This window comes from Emydura macquarii, unplaced genomic scaffold, assembly GCF_026122565.2.
Source record: "Emydura macquarii macquarii isolate MOO-44397 ecotype Brisbane River unplaced genomic scaffold, CSIRO-AGI_Emac_v2 contig_295, whole genome shotgun sequence".
Classification (NCBI taxonomy): Eukaryota; Metazoa; Chordata; order Testudines; family Chelidae; genus Emydura; species Emydura macquarii.
Window position 1 is genome coordinate 5,771,769 of NW_027130432.1, and position 21,703 is coordinate 5,793,471.

A 21,703-nucleotide genomic window follows, 5' to 3' on the forward strand; every position below is an offset into this window, starting at 1 on the left:
GAAGGGTTTCTACTCCCATTATTTCCTAATCCCAAAAGCAGAGGGAGGTCTCAGACTTATCCTAAGCCTGCATCATCTTGACAGTTATCTCAGAAAGACCAGTTCCATATGGTCACCATGGCAACTGTCATTGTCTCTCTGGAGACTGGTATGCCACCCTTGATTTTAAGAGAGACCTACTTTCAGGTTTGTAGTGAAGCACTCGCATTAGCAGTTCATGGTGCTTCCATTTGGTCTCTGCAGCTCCTTGAGTGTTCAGAAAATGTATGGCCGTGGCAGCAGTGTTCCTGAGGAGACTAAGAATACAGGTGTGTCCTTACCTGGATGACCGCCTAGTCAAGGGCTGGTCCAAAGTATGAGTTATATCCAGCATTCGATTAATTCAGTCAGCATTCAAGGCCCTACGCCTTTTGATCAGTGCAAACAAGTCTACCCTTTGCCTGGTATAGAGTTTATAGGTGCCGTGTTGGACTCTACCCAGGCCAAAGCGTTCCTTCCACACTCAAGATTCCAGTCTCTAGTGACACACCTCAAGTTTCATCCAGTCACAGCAACCTGAAACTGTATGAGGTTCCTAGGGCATGTGGCCTTGTGCACTTATGCAGTACAACATGTGAGGCTGCATCTCAGATCCCTCCAGACATTGCTGGCCTCAGTATACTCCCCAAGCCATCTTCATATGAATGCTGTGTGCATGGTATCTGCGTCAGTTCGAATTTCCCTGAATTGGTGGTTGGACCCTCTCAGGGTTTGTGTGGGTATTCCCTTTGTGCGCCATCAACTGTCAATAACTCTGGTCTTAGATGCATTGGCTCTAAAGTGGGAAGCTCACCTGGGGGCCCTCTGAGCTTAGGATCTTTGGTCCTCTAGAGAGCTCTACCTTCACATCAGCATCAGAGAACTCAGGGCAGTTTGTCTTGTCTGTCAGATGTTTTTACCTCCTATCAGAGAAAGAAACCTATTTGTTCTTACAGACAACACCACAGTTACGTTTTACCTCAACAGGCAAGGGGGACTCACTCATCCCTTCCTAGTCAGGAAGCAGTTCATCTGTGGGAATTTTGCATAGCCATTCAATCAACTTAAAGCCTTCTCACCTTCAGGAGTGCAGAACAAGCTAACAGACTGCCTGAGCAGGTCATTTTCAAGTGGCCATGAGTGGTCTCTTTGCCTGAATGTAGCTAGATGCATTTTCCAACTGTGGGGGATTCCCCAAATAGATTGATTTGCAAACAAGTCCAATAGAAAATATCACTGTTCCCCTGCAAGACCAAATTCCGGGCTCATTCACAGATGCATTCCTGCCACCCTGGACAGACAAGCTTTACTAAGCTTTCCCCCAATCCCTCTCCTACAGAGTGCTACTAAAAATCAAGTGAGACCACACCAGGGTTATATTAATAGTCCCAGTGTGGTTTTGCCAGCACTAGTTCTCCACTTTACTGGGCCTCTCAGCATCTCCAGTCTCACTCCTGATGCACCTGGATCTGATCTCCCAAGACCATGGTCGATTGCTCCACCTGAACCTGCAGTCCCTTCATCTAATAGCCTGGAAGCACCAGAGAACAGGCTTCCTGAGAGCAAGTTCACCAGGTCTTACTAAGTAGTAGAAAGCTCTCCACCAAGGCCGCCTACCTATCAAAATAGAATCAGTCCTGTGTCTGGGCTTGTCAGACCGAAGTCTCACCACTGCATTCATCCATGCAACACATACTCGACTATCTGCTGCACTTGAAACAACAGGTTTCTTCTGTCAAGGTTCACCTGGCAGCAATATCATCTGCTTTCCACCCTTGTATGGATAACTGTTCAGTTTTTCTAATGACGTGATAATCAGATTCCTTAAAGGCCTGAATAGGTTGTACCCTCAGTTAAGGTGGCTCATTCCCTCTTGGGACCTGATCTTGGTCTTGCCTAAACTTAAGGGATCATTTGAGCCTTTAGCAGTGTGCTCCTTACTACAGCTTTCCTGGAAGGTGGTTTTCCTGATAGTTATCCCTTGTGCCAGAAAGGTCTCTGAATGGTATGCTCTCATATCCAAACCACGATATGCAGCCTTTAAAGTTAAGGTTTACTTATACCGTCATCTGGGTTTCCTCTCTAAAATAGTTTCAAATTTTCATAACAATCAATCAGTTTATCTACCACAAGCCACACCCATATAGGTACAAGCAACAGCTGCACACACTGGATGTTAGACAAGCACTAGCGTTCTCCTTAGACAGGACCAAATTGCTTCTGTGGTCCATCCAACAGTATGTGATTATAGTAGACAGAATGAAAGGTCTACCAATCTCCTCACAAATAATTTCATCTTGGATAATGTTCTGTATCTGTGCTTGTTATGATCTGCCAGGCATTTCACTACCAGTCAAAGTGACTGCTCATTCCACAAGATCTCAAGCATCCTCAATAGCATTCCTAGTGCAGACCCCTGTCCAGGACATTTGTAAAGCAGCAACCTGGTCATCCATGCATACTTTCTCCTCCCATTACACCATCACCCAATACGCAAGAGGTGATGCCAAATTTGGTTGAGCTGTTCAATAGTCTGTGTGTAGATGAACTCAGATCCTTCTGCCCATGTTACTGTTTGGGCGTCACCGAGAGTGGAATGCACATGTGCAATCACTTGAAGAAGAAAAAATGGTTACTAACCTTTTGTAACTGTTGTTCTTGTAGATGTGTTGCACTTGTCCATTCCTTGACCCACTCTCCTACCCCACTACATCAGAGTTCCTGGAAAGAAGGACTTGAGGGGACATGAAGTTGGCTGGGTCCTTTATACTGACGCCAGCAGTGCATGGCAGCAGAGGGGGCTTGAGCCGCCCCAACAGGTATTTCCGGCGAGTGTCCATGGGCGGGCACGCACACACCAAAAGTGGAATGGACATGTGCAATACATCTCAATGAACAACCGCTAACAAAAGGTTAATAACCATTTTTTATATCCTTCCACTCTTGCAGAATTTAGCTTCAGCCTTGTAAAATTTAGGAGCTACACAGGACTGAAGCTTCTTGATGGCTTCCTTCTCTTAAATCAGTTGGCTGTAATTGAGGGGAAAGTACTAATCTGAATCCTCCTTTTCAAGAAGGTCTATGTATTTCATGAGATCTTAAAAAATCAGTTTTACTGTAAATTATAGTGAAAACATACCTTGAATTATTTCATATTTTTTGTCCAGATATTTTCTAAGTTGTAAAAAAAAAAAAAGTGTCAGTAAATCAGATGGAATTCATAGAAGAGCAACATGAGGTATGTGGATGGTTATAAACCAGAGACAGGTGTTGTTTTGAGTAGTCCAAAAGGGTTTATCTACAAGAAACAGTGAAAGTGTGAGCAAAGGAAAATTCAGCTAACTCTCAGGAAAACTTACTTAAAGTGAGGATCTTCAGACTATGGAATAATCTCCTTAGGGGAAAGCCTGATTGCTTGAGTCATATTAAAATTAAACTGATTCAAGTACTGATGCAATATACTGTAGGGAATAATTTTTCATAGGCAGCAGAATGAGAATTGGTTCTTATAAACTAATAGGTCTGTTCAGTGTCTAGTTTCTGTGACTGGCTTGCAGATCAGCATTAATTTCTGTAGTGGTGCAGCATTTCTTCTTAAAAATGGGAAATCAACTAATCTCTGATGTTGCATTATCTATTCCTACTACATGAGGTGTTAATTTGAATGCTGAAGTATGTAGCATAAATCTTCAGGGACATTATGGTTCTCTAGGTCAAAAGCTCACAGTTTTTTGGAAGTGGAGAAATCATTTTAAATTATTGGGAATTGCTTACTTCATAAATGGGAATGTGCATTTTAAACTTTGTTCCTATCTGAATTTACATGGTAGACCTGCATGAGTCAAAATGAACTGTTTTTCTCTTCTATCCTTCAGATTTTTGCATCTTTATGCTTTGTTCATTTTAAAAAAATAGACACTTGTGTAGACCACGTTATATAGTTAAAGCAGTATATATGAATATATTAAAAAATATTAACATCAGAATGATGAATGAACTTTCACCCATGACAAGCCCTGGTTGTTGTGGATTGTCAATATGAGGATTCTTTACCCAGATGGGAATCCCCACAGTCCTGGGTGGTTCTTTGAGTGATTGTCCTATGTGTAGTGTACCGTATGTTGTGCATGCTCCCAGAACTGGAGATTTTTTCTTAGCAGTGTCTGTCTGCTCTATGCATGCTTCCCCGCTCTTCTCATGCTGTGCCCCAAGGAAATAAAGGGCACTGCTATGATCTTAGGTCTTTCTTTGTGATCATGGTCTAGGATGGAGCTTCAACATTATGCTTACTACTTCAGCTTTTCTTTGTAAATAGTCTCTGACTTCAAAAACTGTATAAAGTGCCACAAACTCTTCCTGGTCACGGACTTCCACAACACCTTTTTGTACTGCCTGGGGAAACCCATGTCCCTTCCAGGTGCAGTATCTGCAGATTATTCCCAAGTAGAACTAAGCAGTCTGGGGAGTTTCAGCTCTGAAAATTCCTCATGGAGGAAGTCATGAAGGCGGGAACAGCCTCTTACTAGAAAGACACTCACCCATCCATCCCTCTATACATAAGCCTGAAGAAGTAGGAGTGGCCCTTCTTTTTCATTCCTGGGTGGCTCCAGCACTTCCACCCATACTCCTTGTCCCAGCTCCGACAGACTCTGGTGCTCCCACGAGTACAAAAGAGAAAGTTCCCCTCCAAAGCCCTCTAAAAAGAGGCAGAAGTACTGAGTCATCAGGAGCTTCATGCTCCAGAGTGAGACCTTCTGGTACCAGGAGCAACAAGACATCTTTGAAGGGTACGAAATAGAGTTTTGGTATCCGATCCATCACTCTCCTTCAGGAACCTAAGCTGTGGAAATGACTTAATCAAATCTGGCTTGCTTCCCAGCTCCAGAAGGCCTTCTGTTGCTTCGAGAACTGTAGTCACCACCCAGACCTCAATGCCCAGCACCATAACTTCAGCTGGCACCATTCTCTCTATAGCAGCCCCATCTGCAAGTGGGAATCTTGCCATACTGTCTCTGATACTATCAACAATTAAAGGCAGGTCATCACCACTTCATCCAGTAGCAAGGGTTTCCACACTGAATCTGGGACTACACTTTGTCCTTAACTTACAGACAGTTCTGAGGAGTTATCTCAGGGTACATCTTGCGACCATCAGTGCATTTCATCCACCAGTAGACATCACTCTGTATTTTCCCGCCCTGTCATTACCTGCTTCCTGAATGGTATGATTCGAATCTTCATTCCAGTGGCAAAACTGGTACCAGCCTGGGTCTTGAACCTTGTCTTATCAGTCCTTACCATTTGAGCCCCTGGCATCCTGTTCTCTCTTGCATCTTTCTTTGAAGGCAGCAATTTTGGTTGCTATCATGTCAGCCAGAAGAGGGGAGGCTAGGGGTGCTTAATGGCTGACCCCTTCCTACACAGTTTTCCATAAGGACAAGGTATCTGAGACCACATCCTAAGTTTGTCTCTAAGGTGGTATTCAACTTTAACATCAAACAAAGTATCCACCTACCTGTGTTTTATCCTAAACGTTATCCTAGCAGGGAACAGGTGGCGTGGCACTCACTGGATGTGCATAGGGCTCTTGACTTTTACCCGCAAAGAATGAAATCATTTCAAAAGCACCCTGGACTCTGTCTCATTCTCAGAGTGTTTGAAAGGAGGGGCCAACTCTTTCCAGAGGCTGTTGAAGTGGGTCTAAGGATGTATATTTGTGACACTTGAGGTTCAACCTAGACCAGTAAGAGGTTGTCACTACCTGCCATACTACCCTGGGTGCCTCTGTGCTGTGCAGCTTTGGTTCAGAACCCTGCTTACCAGCAGCCTTTTTATAGCACAGTAGCCTCATCCTAGCATTCACCAACCTGGTTACACCTTGCAGGGTGGCACCAATGCCCTCCTGTCACAGATTATCAGGACTGATGCTATGGCCCCAGCTTTGAAACAGTCTATAGGATGAACCCGTTCAGTGCGCCAGACCGCCGAGGGGCGTGTCTTCCTCATTCAGCAAGTCCAATTGAGAGAGAGACCCCTGATGGAGACTTGTACACTCTTCAGGCATTAATGCACCTCACCAAGCATTTGCCATGATACTCGCCACAGCGTTGTCAAAACAGGAGGGTTTATTAGTCATCTGGAACACAGCGCTGGAAATCCTTAGGTTAGCACAGAAGAATGAAGATGAAAACATAGTCCATTCTGGGTAGTGAATCAAGCTGTAGTGAACCCCATTGTCCAAGTTCTATCTGTCTCTCCATCTGATCTCCTCCATCAGACTCCAGGTGAGAGCCTCTCAGCTGCCTCAGCAGTCAACACTTATTCCTCCATCTCATGCCTCCCCAGTCCTTTGTTCTCGAGCTGGGAGGATTGTTGTTCAGCTTCCCTAAGGAGAGGCGGGGAAGTCCATATCCCTCTGGATCATTGGTTGCTAGTTATCAGTGCCTGGGCAATTAGATTTACCATTGTCTTTTCCAGTGTTCCACTAATATGGGGACCAAGACCCAGACTGCTAGACGACACCCATATCTATGTCTCTTCACTTGCCCTGAGAGCAAGCAGCCCCTTTCCACTCACTAGGTAACAATGCAGCATATAGGGGAAACTGAGACACACCCAGGCTTCATAAAAAATTCCCACTTCATCACGCCTCCCAGTCCTGGGTTTTTGCAAAATTGTCTGCTCTGCAGTGTCCAACCCTGACTGTAGAACACATACAACCTTTTTAAGTTTGCTGCTCCTTTAAAGAGACAGTACACAGTACCAACCTGTTGTTTAACTGAGGACTCACACTTCTTTAATATACAACACTAAGATGGTTAGTAAAACTAAAAACAAATTCATCTTCAAGTAGTGTCTCTATGGATGTTCCACTGTAGGTGTATCTGTGCCACTGTGCCTCTAATGGGAAATTTTAGGTTTTATTGTCTGTACAGCCTGCATATGTACCCTCCCGCCCCTGTGATTTGCCTCAAGGCTATCTGCCCTCTGCTCCTTCTTGATCACCTTTGGCCTCAAACGGAGTGAGCAGTTGTGAGCAGTTGTCTCTTCATTCTCTGAGTCATTACTATAAATAGTAGCTATTCTTAATCTTTTCATTTCTTTAATAGTTAAGAGTTTTTATTTTTTCCCCATTAGATAAGAAAAGAACTTTTTGTTTCACATTTCCCATCCTTTTTGGTGGGATAGAAAGGGTTGGAGGCAAACAAAAGTAAAAATATGCGTCTATGTTTAAAACTTAATTTCAGCAAGTTAGTCTTTGCTCAAGCAGGTTTCTCATCTATATTCAGTCCCAGAGACTTCAGATTGCCTGGTTAAAGGATCTACTGTTCTGTGATTTCAAGAGCTCTGGCCCCTTTAGTCCCTCATGTGAAGGAAAGCAAAATGTCTTTCTCTCATTATATCTTCCCAAAGTTCAGTGATGCTGCTTCAAGAGGCAGGAAGGCTTCCTGGAGTGTGCAGTCTCCATACCTCATCGAGATTAAGTAGCCATCTTTTGCCACTTGCTCTCCTGATGGCTTTGTTTACCTTGTGTATAAATGTGTGTTTCTTTGTCTTTGGTCACTCCTTCCTTAATTTACCCCAGAGACATGTTCAAGCAGTGTGAAAACACACTCCATTAGAGCTCAGGCAGCATCTGTAGCTTCTCTTAGAGATATTCCTGTTACTGACATCTTCAGAGCAGCAACCTGTGCTTTGTACACCTTCACTAGACACTGTGTGAACAACAGTATCTGCTTTTCTGGGCAGGGCAGTTTTGCATCAATCTGTTGTATCTTACGACTCTAGGCACCTGCCTCCTTAGTGACACTGCTTGTGAATCACCAGAAGTGCACTACATATAGAGACAATCCCAGGAAGAAGGAGGATGGGTTACTCATCTTGTAGTAACTGGAGTTCTTTGAGATGTGTTGTCCCCTATGTATAGTGTACTATACTATATATATATTGTGTGTGTATATATATAGTATACTATACTATACATATACCCTCTTTCCCCACTGCCTGGTCTCCTACTGGGACTGGCAGTAGAGAAGGAACTGAGATAGTGGCAGTCTAGCAATCCCCCTTTATTCCCTTGGTGTGAAGCACAAGGAGAGCAGAGGCACATGCGTGGACTAGATGGACATCTTGAACTCTACTCACTACACTGTGAGTAAACCCATCCTTTTGCATATCAGTGGCTTGTTCTCAACTGTACTAGAGGAAAACTAAGAAGAATTTGTGATTTGTTAAAATATGTACTTAAACTATAAACTTTAATCCTAGAGATTAGTTTACTTTTGTCAATTGCCTTTACAATGGAAAGGAATAGATATTATTTTAAAAATGAAAGACGAGATTAGCTTTGACACTTGCAGTCAAAATCAGAGGACCCCAAGTGAATACTTTATGGGCCTCTAAAGCCAATCTTGTTTTCATGCTCCCCTTGCTATGCTTATGGTTTGCAGTACATCTGGCTTATAAAATCACCTTCATAGAGGTGCTTGTTGGATTTTAAGTAGATTCATTTTCATTTTTTAATTTTCTGGGATTTACATTTTATTCAGTAGTTCTAATGTTATTTTAACACAGTTTTGTAAAATGTAAGGGTCACTGGTGTAATTCTTCTCCGTGCAACTTTCCAAAGTATCTGTATTCCCCTCTCCAAAACTGTTTTAAAATGATGTAGATACCTACAACACAGTCTGAGTAAAATTTCATTGTATTTGTTGAAAACATGTACTATAATACAAAAAATAGCTATTGGTTTCTTAATTTACAGTGGTAAAGATCTCATTCATCGGAGGCAGGCATGGATTGGACTGAGACTTGAAAATACGCAGCCAGATTGGAAGCTTCTGATGAAGGCAGAGCTTCCAGAAGTCAAGCAGCTTAGGAGAGCCTGAAAGGGAGCTTCATGACAAAGGAAGAGACAAAAAGGGTGGGGGAGCTCAGAAGAGAGAGATTAGTATTAGTATGTGAAGTTTAGGAGCTTTTAATCTCCACTACATTAACATCATGAATATTTTTCTTAAAAAAACTTTGGTTTAAATATTCATAATTTTCAATTTTTAAGAGTTCCACTTGAACCTTAAAGGGTTTAACTTTCATAGGGAATGTGGAAGGCCCATTTAGAATGTGTCAAAATGGACACCCACAAATAGAGGCATCACAAAATAACTAATCTTTTCTGAAAATGTAGGACCTTGTGCTGAGGACAGTGGTGTAGAACACAATCAAGATTAGGAGAGAACTGTAAAGAGTATTTTATATATTGGGCAGTTTTAATGTTCACATTTCTTTGACAAATGTGTGTACCTTAAAGGTATCTGCAAACTTTAAGGATTTTATTTTTTTATTACATGGGTTCTAAAGGGTTCCATACATTTTATTTAGGGAATTCAGCATGTATTGCTTAAGCTCTTCAAGTACGTGCTTGACTTCAGTGAGACTATTCATGTGTTTAAAATTAAATAATGTGCTTAGTGCTTTGCCAGGTTGAGGCTTAAGGTATTTGAATCTGGAATGGAACAGATTCACACACAACAAACTCTGAATAAGAGTATATACATTTATTTTTATATTTGTTTGTTTGTTTATTATATTATTGTAGCATCTACAGGCCACAACCTAGATAGGACTCCATAAAGCTAGACCCTGCACAAACGTAGTAGGGGATAGTCCCTCCCTCAGAGGGTCATGTCCAGAATCTGCAAACAGTTATGCAGTGTTTAATTTTACTGTCCTGAGAATTCCCATTAAAGTTCATGGGACTACTCATGTGAGTAAAGTGAAGCATGTGATTAAAATTTGCAGGGGCAGGACCTAAATAGACAAAACACACAAAGACAGCAAGATTATCTGATTTGTCCGAAGTCACCCAGGAAAACCTGTGGTAGAGCCAGAAATTGAACCCAGATCTTGAGTACAAGTCCAGTATCTTAACCATAAGATCATCTTTTCCCTTCTTTCTAGTAGAATTCTGAATGGCATAATGTATAGATTAGGTGAGCTGTATGTTTGTAAAGTTTTCTTTTTTCTCCTAGGATCGGGTTATGATTAACCGGCTAGACAGCATTTGTCAAACAGTGTTGAAAGGTAAATGGCCTTCGGCAAGAAGAAGCTATGACAGCAATACAGTAGCATCTTTCTACACAACCAAACTTCTGGACAGCCCGGGTGCAGCTGCAGACTACAGTGAAGCTAGTGCACCAACACCCCCAACTGCAGGTGTTAAGGAAGAACATGATCAGTCGCCACAGATGCCAAAGGTGAAGAAGCATGTACGAGAAAAGGAGTTTACAGTGAAAATCAATGACGTATGTTTATTTTTATTGCCCTAGGACCTGATTGCGATTGCGGTGTGCGGCATGCTTTACCTGCAAGTGGCTGCCTGCTCTCACTCTTACTTCCTTTGCACATTAGTTTACGGGTATTTGGATATGTTTCTTTTGGGCATTCAGTATTTTAAATTTTCATATCCTTTTAGAGGGATCACCACTGAATGTATGTCCCTCTTTAAACTTCTGAAATCCTGCTGTTAAGATGCTTCCTCAAATGGTCTGTTTTTTATGCAGTTTCTAACAATCTGGTTAGTTGCATAAATAATAGGTGTTTTCACTGTGTTTGGCTTTTTTTGAATATTTTAGCATGCCCTACTCAAATTAGCCCTTCATAATTTCATGTGCTTTTAAAAAGGTTACAAATAAATTCTGTAGTTTCACATAAATAATAAAAATGTCTAAAATATTCATGTCTTATATTTACAATTTGAGACTTGTTGGTAATAAATACAAATGGATGAGAACTCTTTTCTAGTAATTGGATTTGGGATTTACATAGGATGAGATTAAGGAACTAGATAGATGTTCAGTGTCTGGATTAAGTTAAGATACTAGTTTATTCACAATTTGTATTCATAAAGGTGGTTCTGTGAAATTTCCAGTTAGATTGGTTACTTGCAAGAAAAGCAAGACTTGATTAAAGTCTTGTGTGATCTCATTCTCTCTCAACTCTTGTGGAATAGATGTGTTCTATGCCTGAATCATGATGTAGTTGTTTCTGTTTCAGAAGAGAACTTTCTAACCCTGGCATTTGTTTAACAGGAAGGTGGTCTGAAATTGACTTTTCAGAAGCAGGGGTTTTCTCAGAAAAGACTATTTGAAAGTGAAGAAGGCACATTAGGACAGCAGCAATACCTGGCTCGGCTACGTGAGCTCCAGAACGCTTCAGAGACCAGCCTTGTCAATTTTCCAAAATCCTTACCTGAATCAGGTAAACATTATGATTTATAATAGTGTCAGTTTACATAATGCCAGCTGGTCACAAGAATCTCTTTGACCGTGTACATTGTAGGAAAATAGATAAAGAGCCATTCTACTTTGTCTACCATTTTCTATCTGTGCACTCTTTGTAATCTGTCTCCTGTGTCTGAGGCAATCAAACAGTCAAGTATAATAGTATATAGAGATAGTTTTATGCTTTACTGGAGTGATCCTTAATAACAGTCTGAACAAAACTGTATTATATTTCAGTCAGAAATATGAATTGCAGCTAGATGATATAGTGTCTGATACCAATTTAAGATCTGGATCCACATTTTTTGTAGTGGGGATGTTTAGATTCAGGTATTTGTTTTGGACCCATTTCTAATTATATCTATGAAAGTGATTGAGTTTCAGAGGTTAATTACACATTGGAGGGAAAAAATTCCTTTTATACTTCTGAAATTTGTTACCTTTCCATTTCATTGGATGCCTTCTAGGTCTTGTGATGCTGTGATGATTTCTTTGGTGCCATTATGGTCTCCTCATTGTGGTAAACACGTATTTAGATTTTTCTATGGATATTTAGCTCAGTAATCTTTAATAGATTTATTATATAAATATGTATTCAGAAAATGTCTAAAAGGGATATTATTTACCCTATACATTACAATAGCTTTTTAAGAACTTAATGTAATTGTATATTTATATAATTATAACCCAGTAGACTGTAATGACTCTTCTGGAGGCATTAGAATCTCTCATGTAAATACGGGAGTTATGCATGTAAGTAATCCTTATAAAAATTGTCTGTAAATATGAAATGGACACAATATTTAAGATGTTCATATTGACCAATTGTTTACAAAGGTTTTAAAATCTAAGCTCAAGTTACAGCAATTCCAAAATATATCTTTAACATATAAAATCGTATCCATTTTTCATTTATATAGAATAGAAACTGTTGAAATAATTTTGTTGAATACAAGCTACATAAAAATACAGAAGTAGAAACTTGGTATGTCAAGTTTCAGCTTATAAGAGGATAGTACATCTCAGATCCTTAAGCCTATTAAAAAGGTATGACAGTTTTGTCAACTTGTACAATATTTGGGATCTTTAAAGGTTCTCATAAATGTGTTGGCTTTTTTCTTTAATCTTGCACATTTTTGCCATATCCCATTACTCTCTGCGTCTGAAGGCACCAGCTGCCCTTAGCAAGATGGATTGTATGTCCATGTGACGTTTTCAGATGAAAGTGAGACTGCCCTCAGCAAAGATATTGTTCTCCAATGGCTCTGAAGTCAGGCTACCCTCAGGGAAGATAGTGTCGTCTTAGTCAGTCTGTGAGGGCTGGGCAAATATAGAAGTGTGAGAAATAGGACTGTCAGGGAAGGGAGTGTGTTAGGGAATTGGACAGGGCGCTATGAATGAAAGGAATATGAAAAGCAGAATACATGGAGGATGGAGTGCTAGGGAAATGTTGGGATCAGGAGGCCAAATGAGGGGTTGCAGGAGGATATGGAGGCAAACCGAGAGGGGCTAAAAGAGTGCAAAAGAATGTGGTGGGGGGGGGGGGGGGAGAGAGAGAGAAAATGTGATGGGTAAGAAACTGTGAGGGAAGGGAATAAGGGTGGTGTAGCGTGATCTATAGATTATATTGATTACTTAAGAATCCCCAGTTATCACTTTGAGGGTTGACAGGTTCTTGTCCCAAGATCAGGCCCAGTATTATTCAATTTATTATATAGTTGGGAATCCTGATGTGCACAGTTACAACACTCTCACTATAAGAACTCTTTTTATAATTACAAATAGTTTCTTAATACCTTTAGCACATTCACAAACACCCCAACTCAGTAAGGTAGATAGAGATACTATAGAATGTACATCTGCACATCCATGTACTCTCACCATCCCTCGTAGAACAACCTGAAATGTTAGCCATCACCTTCGCCTTCATCACCAGAGGTCATCATTCTAGCACCTCCCAAGGACTACATCTCTTTCTCCTACTGCCCCAAGGCTGAGATGTAACTTTTATAATATGATACACCGGTGCCACTGTTTGATGCGTATTCGGTAGGGGATTTTCCCCTTTTCCTTATTTGTGTTTTCTCACCTTACTAATGTTGGAGTATTCTTCTCCTGTAGGTTAGTATATCAATGATCTCAACTGATTATCATATACATTGATTCATTACCTCCTGTAGTTAAGTATCTGCAGGTAGAGCTTATGTACCTGTTATGTACGTCAGTTCATTGCCATGATGCTTTTGTGGTTGGATCATGTACCTGTGGTTAAAAATTCTTCTCAAACACTATCTTTTCAGTTCCCCAGTACTTGGGGTTTTCTTTGGGCCATTTATCTGTTCAACGTTCACAGGCCTGAAGCCTAGTGCTAACTTGCTGAAGCTAATGTCTTATGGTATACAGGCCGGTAGGTTCCTTGCATTACTGCTGAATATAATGGAAATCAGTGAATATAATAAAGGCAAGCTAGCCCATAGGAGGTGAATGTAGGTGACAGTAGATTGTGGGGAAACATACAGAAAGAATGTGAGTGGAGCAGCTGCCTATCCTGTCTAGTTAGGAACGGGATAGAATGGAATTTCCAAACATACTTTCCAAGAGGAGAATAGAAGGTAAGTGGAGTTCCCTCCAATCAGTGAAAAAAGATGCTGCATTTTAGTGTGTATTTTAGGTTGCATTTTGACCCTACGATGATCACGCACAAATTGTGCCTGGGCCAGCTCCCCCTTAAAGGTGAAAAATCAAAAGACAGGTGAAAAACAATGATTTAAAAAAAAAAAACAAAACACAGCATGTTTTTAAGTCAGTCTTAAGACATTTTTTGGAAGAGGGTGTAGTGTCTCATATTTTGAACATTGCGCTTGTCAGTACCTTGATGGAGATTCTTAAATAGGAACAACTTTCCTAGGAATTTAAGTCCAAAACAGATTACCTTAAAATTAGTTCAGTGTGTTGGTGAATGATATTCACATAGAGAATACTGATTTTAAAAACTTACTTTCCTTTTTCAACATCACCAACTTGGGTGATATATCACAAACAATTGTCTTCCCTGCTGGCCCTGGAGCAGTTGACCACTAAAAACACTATTCCAAGCTAATCATGGTCCTGCTAATAGCACTGAATTGGTTCACAAATAAAGAAATAAAATGCAGTAAGCACCGATAGCTTCTTCTGTACTAGAAAATGAAATTAAATCATTTGGAGTAAAAAGATCTTTCCCTAAGACAATGGAGAGGAAAAAATAGTTGATAGTGAATTTTAATTTTAGTAGTACAAGCAGATGCTACTATGATGTATTGTTTCCTTTTATTTTTTTGTACTTGTTAGAGGGTCTCTACCAGTTAGATTTTTTGTATACATGTGGAAATTATCTATAAACTACTCTATTTCTAAAAGCTTTATGTAACTTTTTTATTGAATGTGTTCCTGATTATAGACGGAACACATCTTTGACTCATTAATTGTATTGCATTATTAATTTGATAGGTGCTTCCAGTCAGTTAACAGCTAATGCTAATGGAGTGATAGTCGACAGCCAGCCTGTAGTCAAAAAGAGGAGAGGAAGGAGGAAGAATGTGGAAGGAGTTGACATCCTCTTTATAAACAGAAATAAACCACCTAATCATGTAAGTAAATCTGATTCTATATCCAAAATAGAATATGTTAATTGAGCATATTCTGCTGTGATCAAATAGTTAAATTTTAGCGTTCAAATTATTTCATCTGGAGTTTCTCAGTATAAGCTTATAATCATTTAAATGTGAACTGGAAAGTTGTTTTTATTAAAAACAAACAAAAAGCCACATCTGTAATATTGCTTAAGGGAAAATTACATATTGGTCTCTTTCAGAATGTAATTAGCAGTGTTTTTAGTATTTAACTAAAGTGGAGACCACCTGTAAATTTTGTGATATTAGTTTTCCATGTGAAAAATTCATAGAGGCTGTATTGCGTTTTGGATATTTCTCAGAACATTTTGTCTTTCTACAGGTTAGTCCAAGCATTAACACCTCACAAGTTGCTCCAGTAATAAACTCAACACTTACTTATGCTCAGAACCAAGGTTTACTTGATGCAGAAAGCCCAGTTCCTGTCATTAACCTGAAAGATGGAACAAGACTTGCAGGTGATGATGCACCAAAAAGGAAGGATTTAGAAAAATGGCTTAAGGAACATCCTGGTTATGTTGAAGATTTAGGAGCTTTTATTCCTGTGAGTATTCTTTTGAACTCTGCTTCACCTAAATAGTGAGTCTCATTCTGCCTCTGCTTATTGTATTTAAATTTATAATAGATGCCACCTGGGATTCCTTCTTCTCTTCTCTTTTTTTTTTTTTTTAATTCTTCCTACCCACTTCTTTATTTTCACTTTATTTGAGGACGAAGTATACAGGATGGTCTCTTCATTTCTATCTTTCTTTTTCCCATCTCCATACAATTCATACACTAAGTTCAGCTTCCGAATATAGCATGTAACCACTCAAAAAAATAACAACAAAATGCATTCTCTGTTGCCATTTTTATGGAGACTACTTATCAATTTAAAATATTTCTTCAATTAAATTTAGGAAATATGTATTCACGTGACATTTATGAATTATGAATAATACTGAAAATAGTTACATGCATTTTCACAATTACGCAAAAGGAGTAAGTTGATTACAGTGGGATAAATATAATAGGGACCTATATTTTTAAATGCTTAGTAGTATCACATATACGATGGATTTAATATTCTTACCTTGATATCTCTGAGCTTGTGATCTGCTGACCCATAAATCTGTACAGAACAGATATTAAGGGGATTTTAATACATTTATGGGATTAGAACCAAAAGTTTTCTGTTCTGTAAAGGTGTTTTAATATGAAGTAATATATAGGGTAAGCTGGTATACCTAGAAGTAAAGTACTCTTGAAAATTACAACTTCATTAGTACTAAAGGAAAAGCAGGCAATAATCTCAAAATGGGATTGTTTGTGTACCTTTTGTCTTGCACTGGATATATATAAATTTGGTTAAATTTTGAATTAAATTCTAATATTTCAGTTTATTTTGAATTAATAATTATTAATTTTTTATAATGATTAGAAGCTAAATAACTAAAAGGAGGCATCCGTGCAGCTACCTGTACCATAGCCTCTCAGCCACTTTTTTCCCTCCTCCTCCTCTTCCTGACTGCTTCATGTCAGGCCTGTCCGTTCTATCCCTGCACTGTCGGTAAATCTGTCAAGGTATATAGGAAGTTGAGGGTGCCCTTTTTTATTCCAATTGACTAAGAATATTCATACAATCTGTTGTAATTATTTTGTATTTATTCCAGTATCTTGCTTGTGTGCACTAAACAACCTGTTTATTAGTTAGCTTAACAGTCAAGCCTTCAGAATACTGCACTTTGATTGTCTGATAAATAACAGAAGTACACCATGATCATCTGCATGACTCTCAGCTGCAGACCCTTCATACTAATAGGGAAAATCATATCTAACAAACATGTTATCTTGCAAAGTTATGATCTTGACCAGCTATGGCATTGGTATTTCTACAACTGCATTAGTAATAATCCTACTGTATTACATTAAATATGTAATACATGTACTTTTATCGTTATTGCTTTAGCCACCAGTGTGCTCCAAATTTGACTTCAGCCAAATGCTATTTCCAGTTTTTTGGTCAAAATAGTAAAATTAAACAGTCATAAATTAAACATATCCGCTTATATTGTTTTTACGGTAATACTTAAACAGTCAGTGACTATAGGGGACATCAAAGGTAGCAAAAACTCGAGGAAGTCTGGTGTGCCTCCTGTTCTGGTCCCTATATGCTGCTCTAGTGAAGTATGTGGACTGGAGAACAATTTCCCCAGCACAGGAGCATCATAGTTCCAATGTAAGTGTCACTATGCAATCCCCTTAAGCAAGTCCCAGCGGGAAGGGGCATATCAAATAGGTGAGAAACCATAGTGATAATCACTACAGAGATTCTGGGTTGTGGTGCAAGTGATGATCTGTATGTGTATTCTACACCATGTATGCATGCACGCCATGTGCCTGAGTACAGAATTTTTTGCAGGCGTATTTTGACCACCACACGCGCCGTAGCTCTCTTCGTGCTCTGAACTGAGGGCATAAAGCAGTGCAGACCAACACTTTTCCAGTTGCTTCTTACCACTTCATGGTCTGAGTCGGAATCTTCGATGTCCTCAACTCCTTGCTACTGCATCACTTTTGTAAATATATTGTAAATAGTTATAGTATTTTTCTAGTATAATACAGTTAATTATTTCCCATTCTTCCCCGCCACCCCAAGGAGTTTTTTGCTCCAAGAAGGCTGGGATTATACCAGGGATTCTGAGGTTCAAAAACTGTTCCTGCCCTCACTTCACTTCTGTGTGCTGTGAACATCAGTGCTGTCTCTGCTGTCTGGATAAGGCTCACATCTCAGCCAAGTGCAGCATCTGCTGCTCCTTTCCCCTCAGAACTCATGAGGGTTGGGAACTGAATCTTAGGAAACACCTGATGGAGAAGGCTGTGAGACCCCAATTCTATCCAGATGGGGACCCCTGCCCCTCCCCAGTTCATCAGTCTCATCAAGCACATCATGGACCCAGTTAAGATGGTATGATACTCTCATGCTTCTTGTGCTCCTGCCTCCAAGAGAGACAAGTTGCATTACTTTGTTCTGTCCAGAGGGGGAGAGATTTTATTCTCAGTTACAATTGAACTCCTTAGTGGTACATGTGGCTACAGAGAGATGCAGGCAGCCACACCCAAAGGCTACTCCCTCTAACTGACACAAATGGCTCGATCTCCTGGGAAGACAAATCTCTTCCACCTCCATCCAGTTCAGGATCTCAAATTGTCAGGCCCTCTTGACTAAATATGATTTTACCAGTTATGCTAAGTTTCTAGATTTTAAGGGTGAGCTCCGAAAATAAGATAGGGCCTGCTTCCTGGTGTTAATTTATGAAGGCAAATTGGTGGCCAGAACTTCCTTCCAGGTTGTGGTGGATACAGCGGATGCTGCATCTAGAGGAATGGCTGCATACATTGTTATGAAGAGAGACCTGTGGTCTCCAATAAGTCTTCACTCTCTGGGCGTATATACCCATGCTCTCAAGAGAAAACATCACAGACAAAAGTGTAAGGTTAAACTGCCTCCGCAGCCTTTTTATCATCAATATCCTCAAGAACTACCACTAAAAGAGAGAAGATTTATAGGCCCAGGTATAGTCTCTGCAACATCCACTGTTATATCTTATTCTAACCCTTAGTCCAAGAGTTTCTTTTGACAAGACTGTAGAGACCTAGGTCTCTTTATTGTTGCCACATCATTTTCTTCCTTAAATTTTTGGAGGCCACCTTACCTATTTTGCTTTGTTTGGAGGGCCCTAACTACTGACAAATGCATACTGGAAGTTATTCACAGCAGCTATCTGATTGAGTTTCTGGCTACTCCTGCCCAGAAGCTCCCTTCACAGTTCCTTTTCAGTGACTACTCTCACAAGAAGATTGTCCAACAAGAAGTGGACACACTTCTCCTTTGGGGAGCCATAGAAAAGGTCCCATCTAAACATCAAGGGAGGGGATTGTACTATCCTTACTTCTTGATCCCCAGAAGGAATGAGGGATGGAGGCTGATTCTCAATTTATGACTATTGAATGTATTCATCCGAAAGCTAAACTTCCACATAATCTCTTTGGCATCAATAATTCCTTCCCTAGAGGAGGGCACATGGTTTGCAGCTGTCATCATGAAAGGTGCATACATTCATATAGATGTGCATCCATTCCCCAGGAAGTTCCTAAGCTTCCTCTTTGGTTAAGACTATTACCCATATAGCACCCAGGGTCTTTATAAAAGTTTTCAGTGGTGGTGGCAGCTTGGATGAAAAGAAAGGGATTCACCATCTTTCCATACCTTGACGATTGGCTTCTGATGAGCAGATCCTACAATGAAGTCCAGAGGGGCAACCTGATTCCTGCTCAGTCTACAGCCTTTCCTAGGTGTTTGCGTTAACCATGAGAAGTCCACATTGACCACCACCCCCGCCAAGGTCCATAAACTTCATAGGGGTGACGTACTTTGCCATAGCAAGAATGTATCTACCTCTTGAGAGGTTTCAGGCTGGGGTGCTCTCCTACACCGGGTCACTATAAAACCCTGGACCTCAATCAGAACTTGCCCTTCCCCCCTCAGCCACATGGCCTCATGTACACACATGACGTCATTTGCCAGGCCTTATCTTCATTGTCTGCAAGCCTGGATTCTTTCTCTATTCACCAGAGAGACACAACATAATCAGTGAGGTGGCAATTCCATCCAAGGTTTTGGACTCTCACATCTGGTGGACAAAGCCAGAGAATGTTCGGGTGGCAATCCCTTTCCTTACACTGACTCCCAATGCAACCATCTTTACTGATGTGTTCCTCTTAGGTTGGGGTGCTCATGTGGGTGATCATACAGAACAGAGCATCTGGACATCCCTAGGAGTCTTGAATGCACATGAATCTACTTAGAACTCAAAGCAATTCATCAAGCCTGCAACGCCTTCCTCCCATTCATCTGATCCCAACATGTCCAAGTAATGTTGGACGATAGGACAACAGTATTCTATATATACAAGTAGTGGGGAACGAAATCCCTCTTCCACTTTGTGCAGAGTCAGTCACCTCTGGAACTGCATCAACTATCACATAACCCTTTCAAGAGTATACTTATCAGGGGGTGCAGAACTCCCTAGTGGACAGTTTCAGCAAATGTTTTTCTGCTAACCATTAATGGGAGATTCTGTTTGGTTCTCGACAAGGTCTTCATGCAATGGGAAATGCCATCCTTGGACCTTTTTGCCTCAAAGGTAAACAAAAACTTCCCCCATACTGCGCCAGGGTGGCCCTGGGCAAGGTCTCAATGGGAGATGTTCTTCTGCTATCATGAAAGGACCACTTGAAGTATGCCTTCCCTTCCATTCCATTAATACCACAAGTTCTACAAAAAAATCTGTCAAGACAGAACTTGAGTCATCCTTATTGTGCCCAACTAGATGATCACAATGGTCCCTTCTGACCTTGGAATCTATGAATATATAAAACTGGTCGAGACAGTTCTGGTTTACAGATCTACTGAAGTTCTCAGCTCAGCCACCATAAACATCTGCCCATTTCCAGATCTTTTAACACAACACAAAGGCACTTTCAGGCACCCCAGTCTAGAACCATTGCAGCCCATAGCCACAACCTCATAGTTGTTTGAATGGGTATCAGATGTAGAATGGTCATGTTCCAGAATGGTGCAATTCATCCTTAACAAAGCAGAAAAAACTCAACTAAGATCTGTTGTTCAGCCAGATGGATGCATTTCTTCCCTTGGGCTCAACAACATTAATTATCTCCATAATTGGCTAGAATCCCTGCTGTCCTGGAATGTTTTCTTACCCTTAAGTCTCCGGGTCTTGCTTTCAGTTCCTTCTAGGTGAATTTAGCAGCAATCAGTTTCATTCTGTCATTTCTCATCAGCCTCCCCTCGAGCTTCTGGCCACATGTTGTATTGCCCATCTGTCTATGAAATTGGCCTTTCTAATCACTATACTTTCAGCCAGAAGATTCAGTGACCTGGGGGCACTTACAGCAGACCTACCATATACTGCCTTTTATAAAGAAAAGTTTCATTATTCTCCCACCCCAAATTCATCCCTAAAGTAGTTTGAGTTTCATATGAGTCAGACCATCCACTTACTGGTATTTATTTTCCTAAACTGCATTCCTGGATGAAGTGAGAAGGCTGCATTCTCTGGATGTTCGAAGGGCTTTGGCCTTTTATCTGCAAAGAACAAAAGACATTAGAAAGACACCTAAACTATTGGTTTTCATAGCAAAGCGATCATGGGGTCAAGCTGTGTCTGTGCTGAGATTTTCAAAATGGATGTCTGATTGTGTTATCCTTTGTGTTATCAACCAGCTTACATTTCCACCCTCCTCCGCAAGAGGGGATGAGGGCTCATTTCACCAGAGCACAAGGAACCTCTGCTGCATCTCTGAGACATACCTCTACTAGAGACATGTAGGGCAGTTACCTTGAGCTCCTTGCACACCTTCATGATACATTAGGCTTTGGTCCATCATCTGTGACAGATACAGCTGTGGGGACAGCAATATTAGTCAGCTATCACTTCTTCCTTCTTGCACCCACCATCTAAGTAATGCTTGTTAATCTTCCACCTGTGAAATACACATAGGGACTACCAGTCAGAGAAGAAATGGAGGTTACTTACCAGTAACTGGAGGTTTTTCGAGATGCGTGGTCCCCATCTGTATTCCACTCGCCACCATCTGTCCCCTCTGCTTTAAATAATTTGCATTTGAGGTAAGAGTAGGAACTGAAATGGTATCTGCCCAGACAGCCCTTTA

The 21,703-nt window shown here is 40.6% G+C and overlaps 1 protein-coding gene across 9 annotated transcripts in view; it reads left to right on the plus strand.

Annotated features, from left to right (window-relative positions):
* The window catches only part of CHD9 (chromodomain helicase DNA binding protein 9), a 185,573-nt gene that overhangs the window by 147,254 nt on the left and 16,616 nt on the right, over positions 1 to 21,703 (plus strand). For 5 of the 9 annotated variants that reach the window (XM_067550971.1, XM_067550998.1, XM_067550979.1 and 2 more), the window contains 4 exons: positions 10,047 to 10,319; positions 11,106 to 11,274; positions 14,787 to 14,926; positions 15,291 to 15,512. In XM_067550971.1, the coding sequence (XP_067407072.1) occupies positions 10,047 to 10,319; positions 11,106 to 11,274; positions 14,787 to 14,926; positions 15,291 to 15,512 (804 nt within the window). Of the gene's footprint in view, positions 1 to 10,046; positions 10,320 to 11,105; positions 11,275 to 14,786; positions 14,927 to 15,290; positions 15,513 to 21,703 lie in introns of those variants that run through there. The other 4 variants (XM_067551017.1, XM_067551025.1, XM_067551008.1 and 1 more) reach the window with 3 other exon arrangements.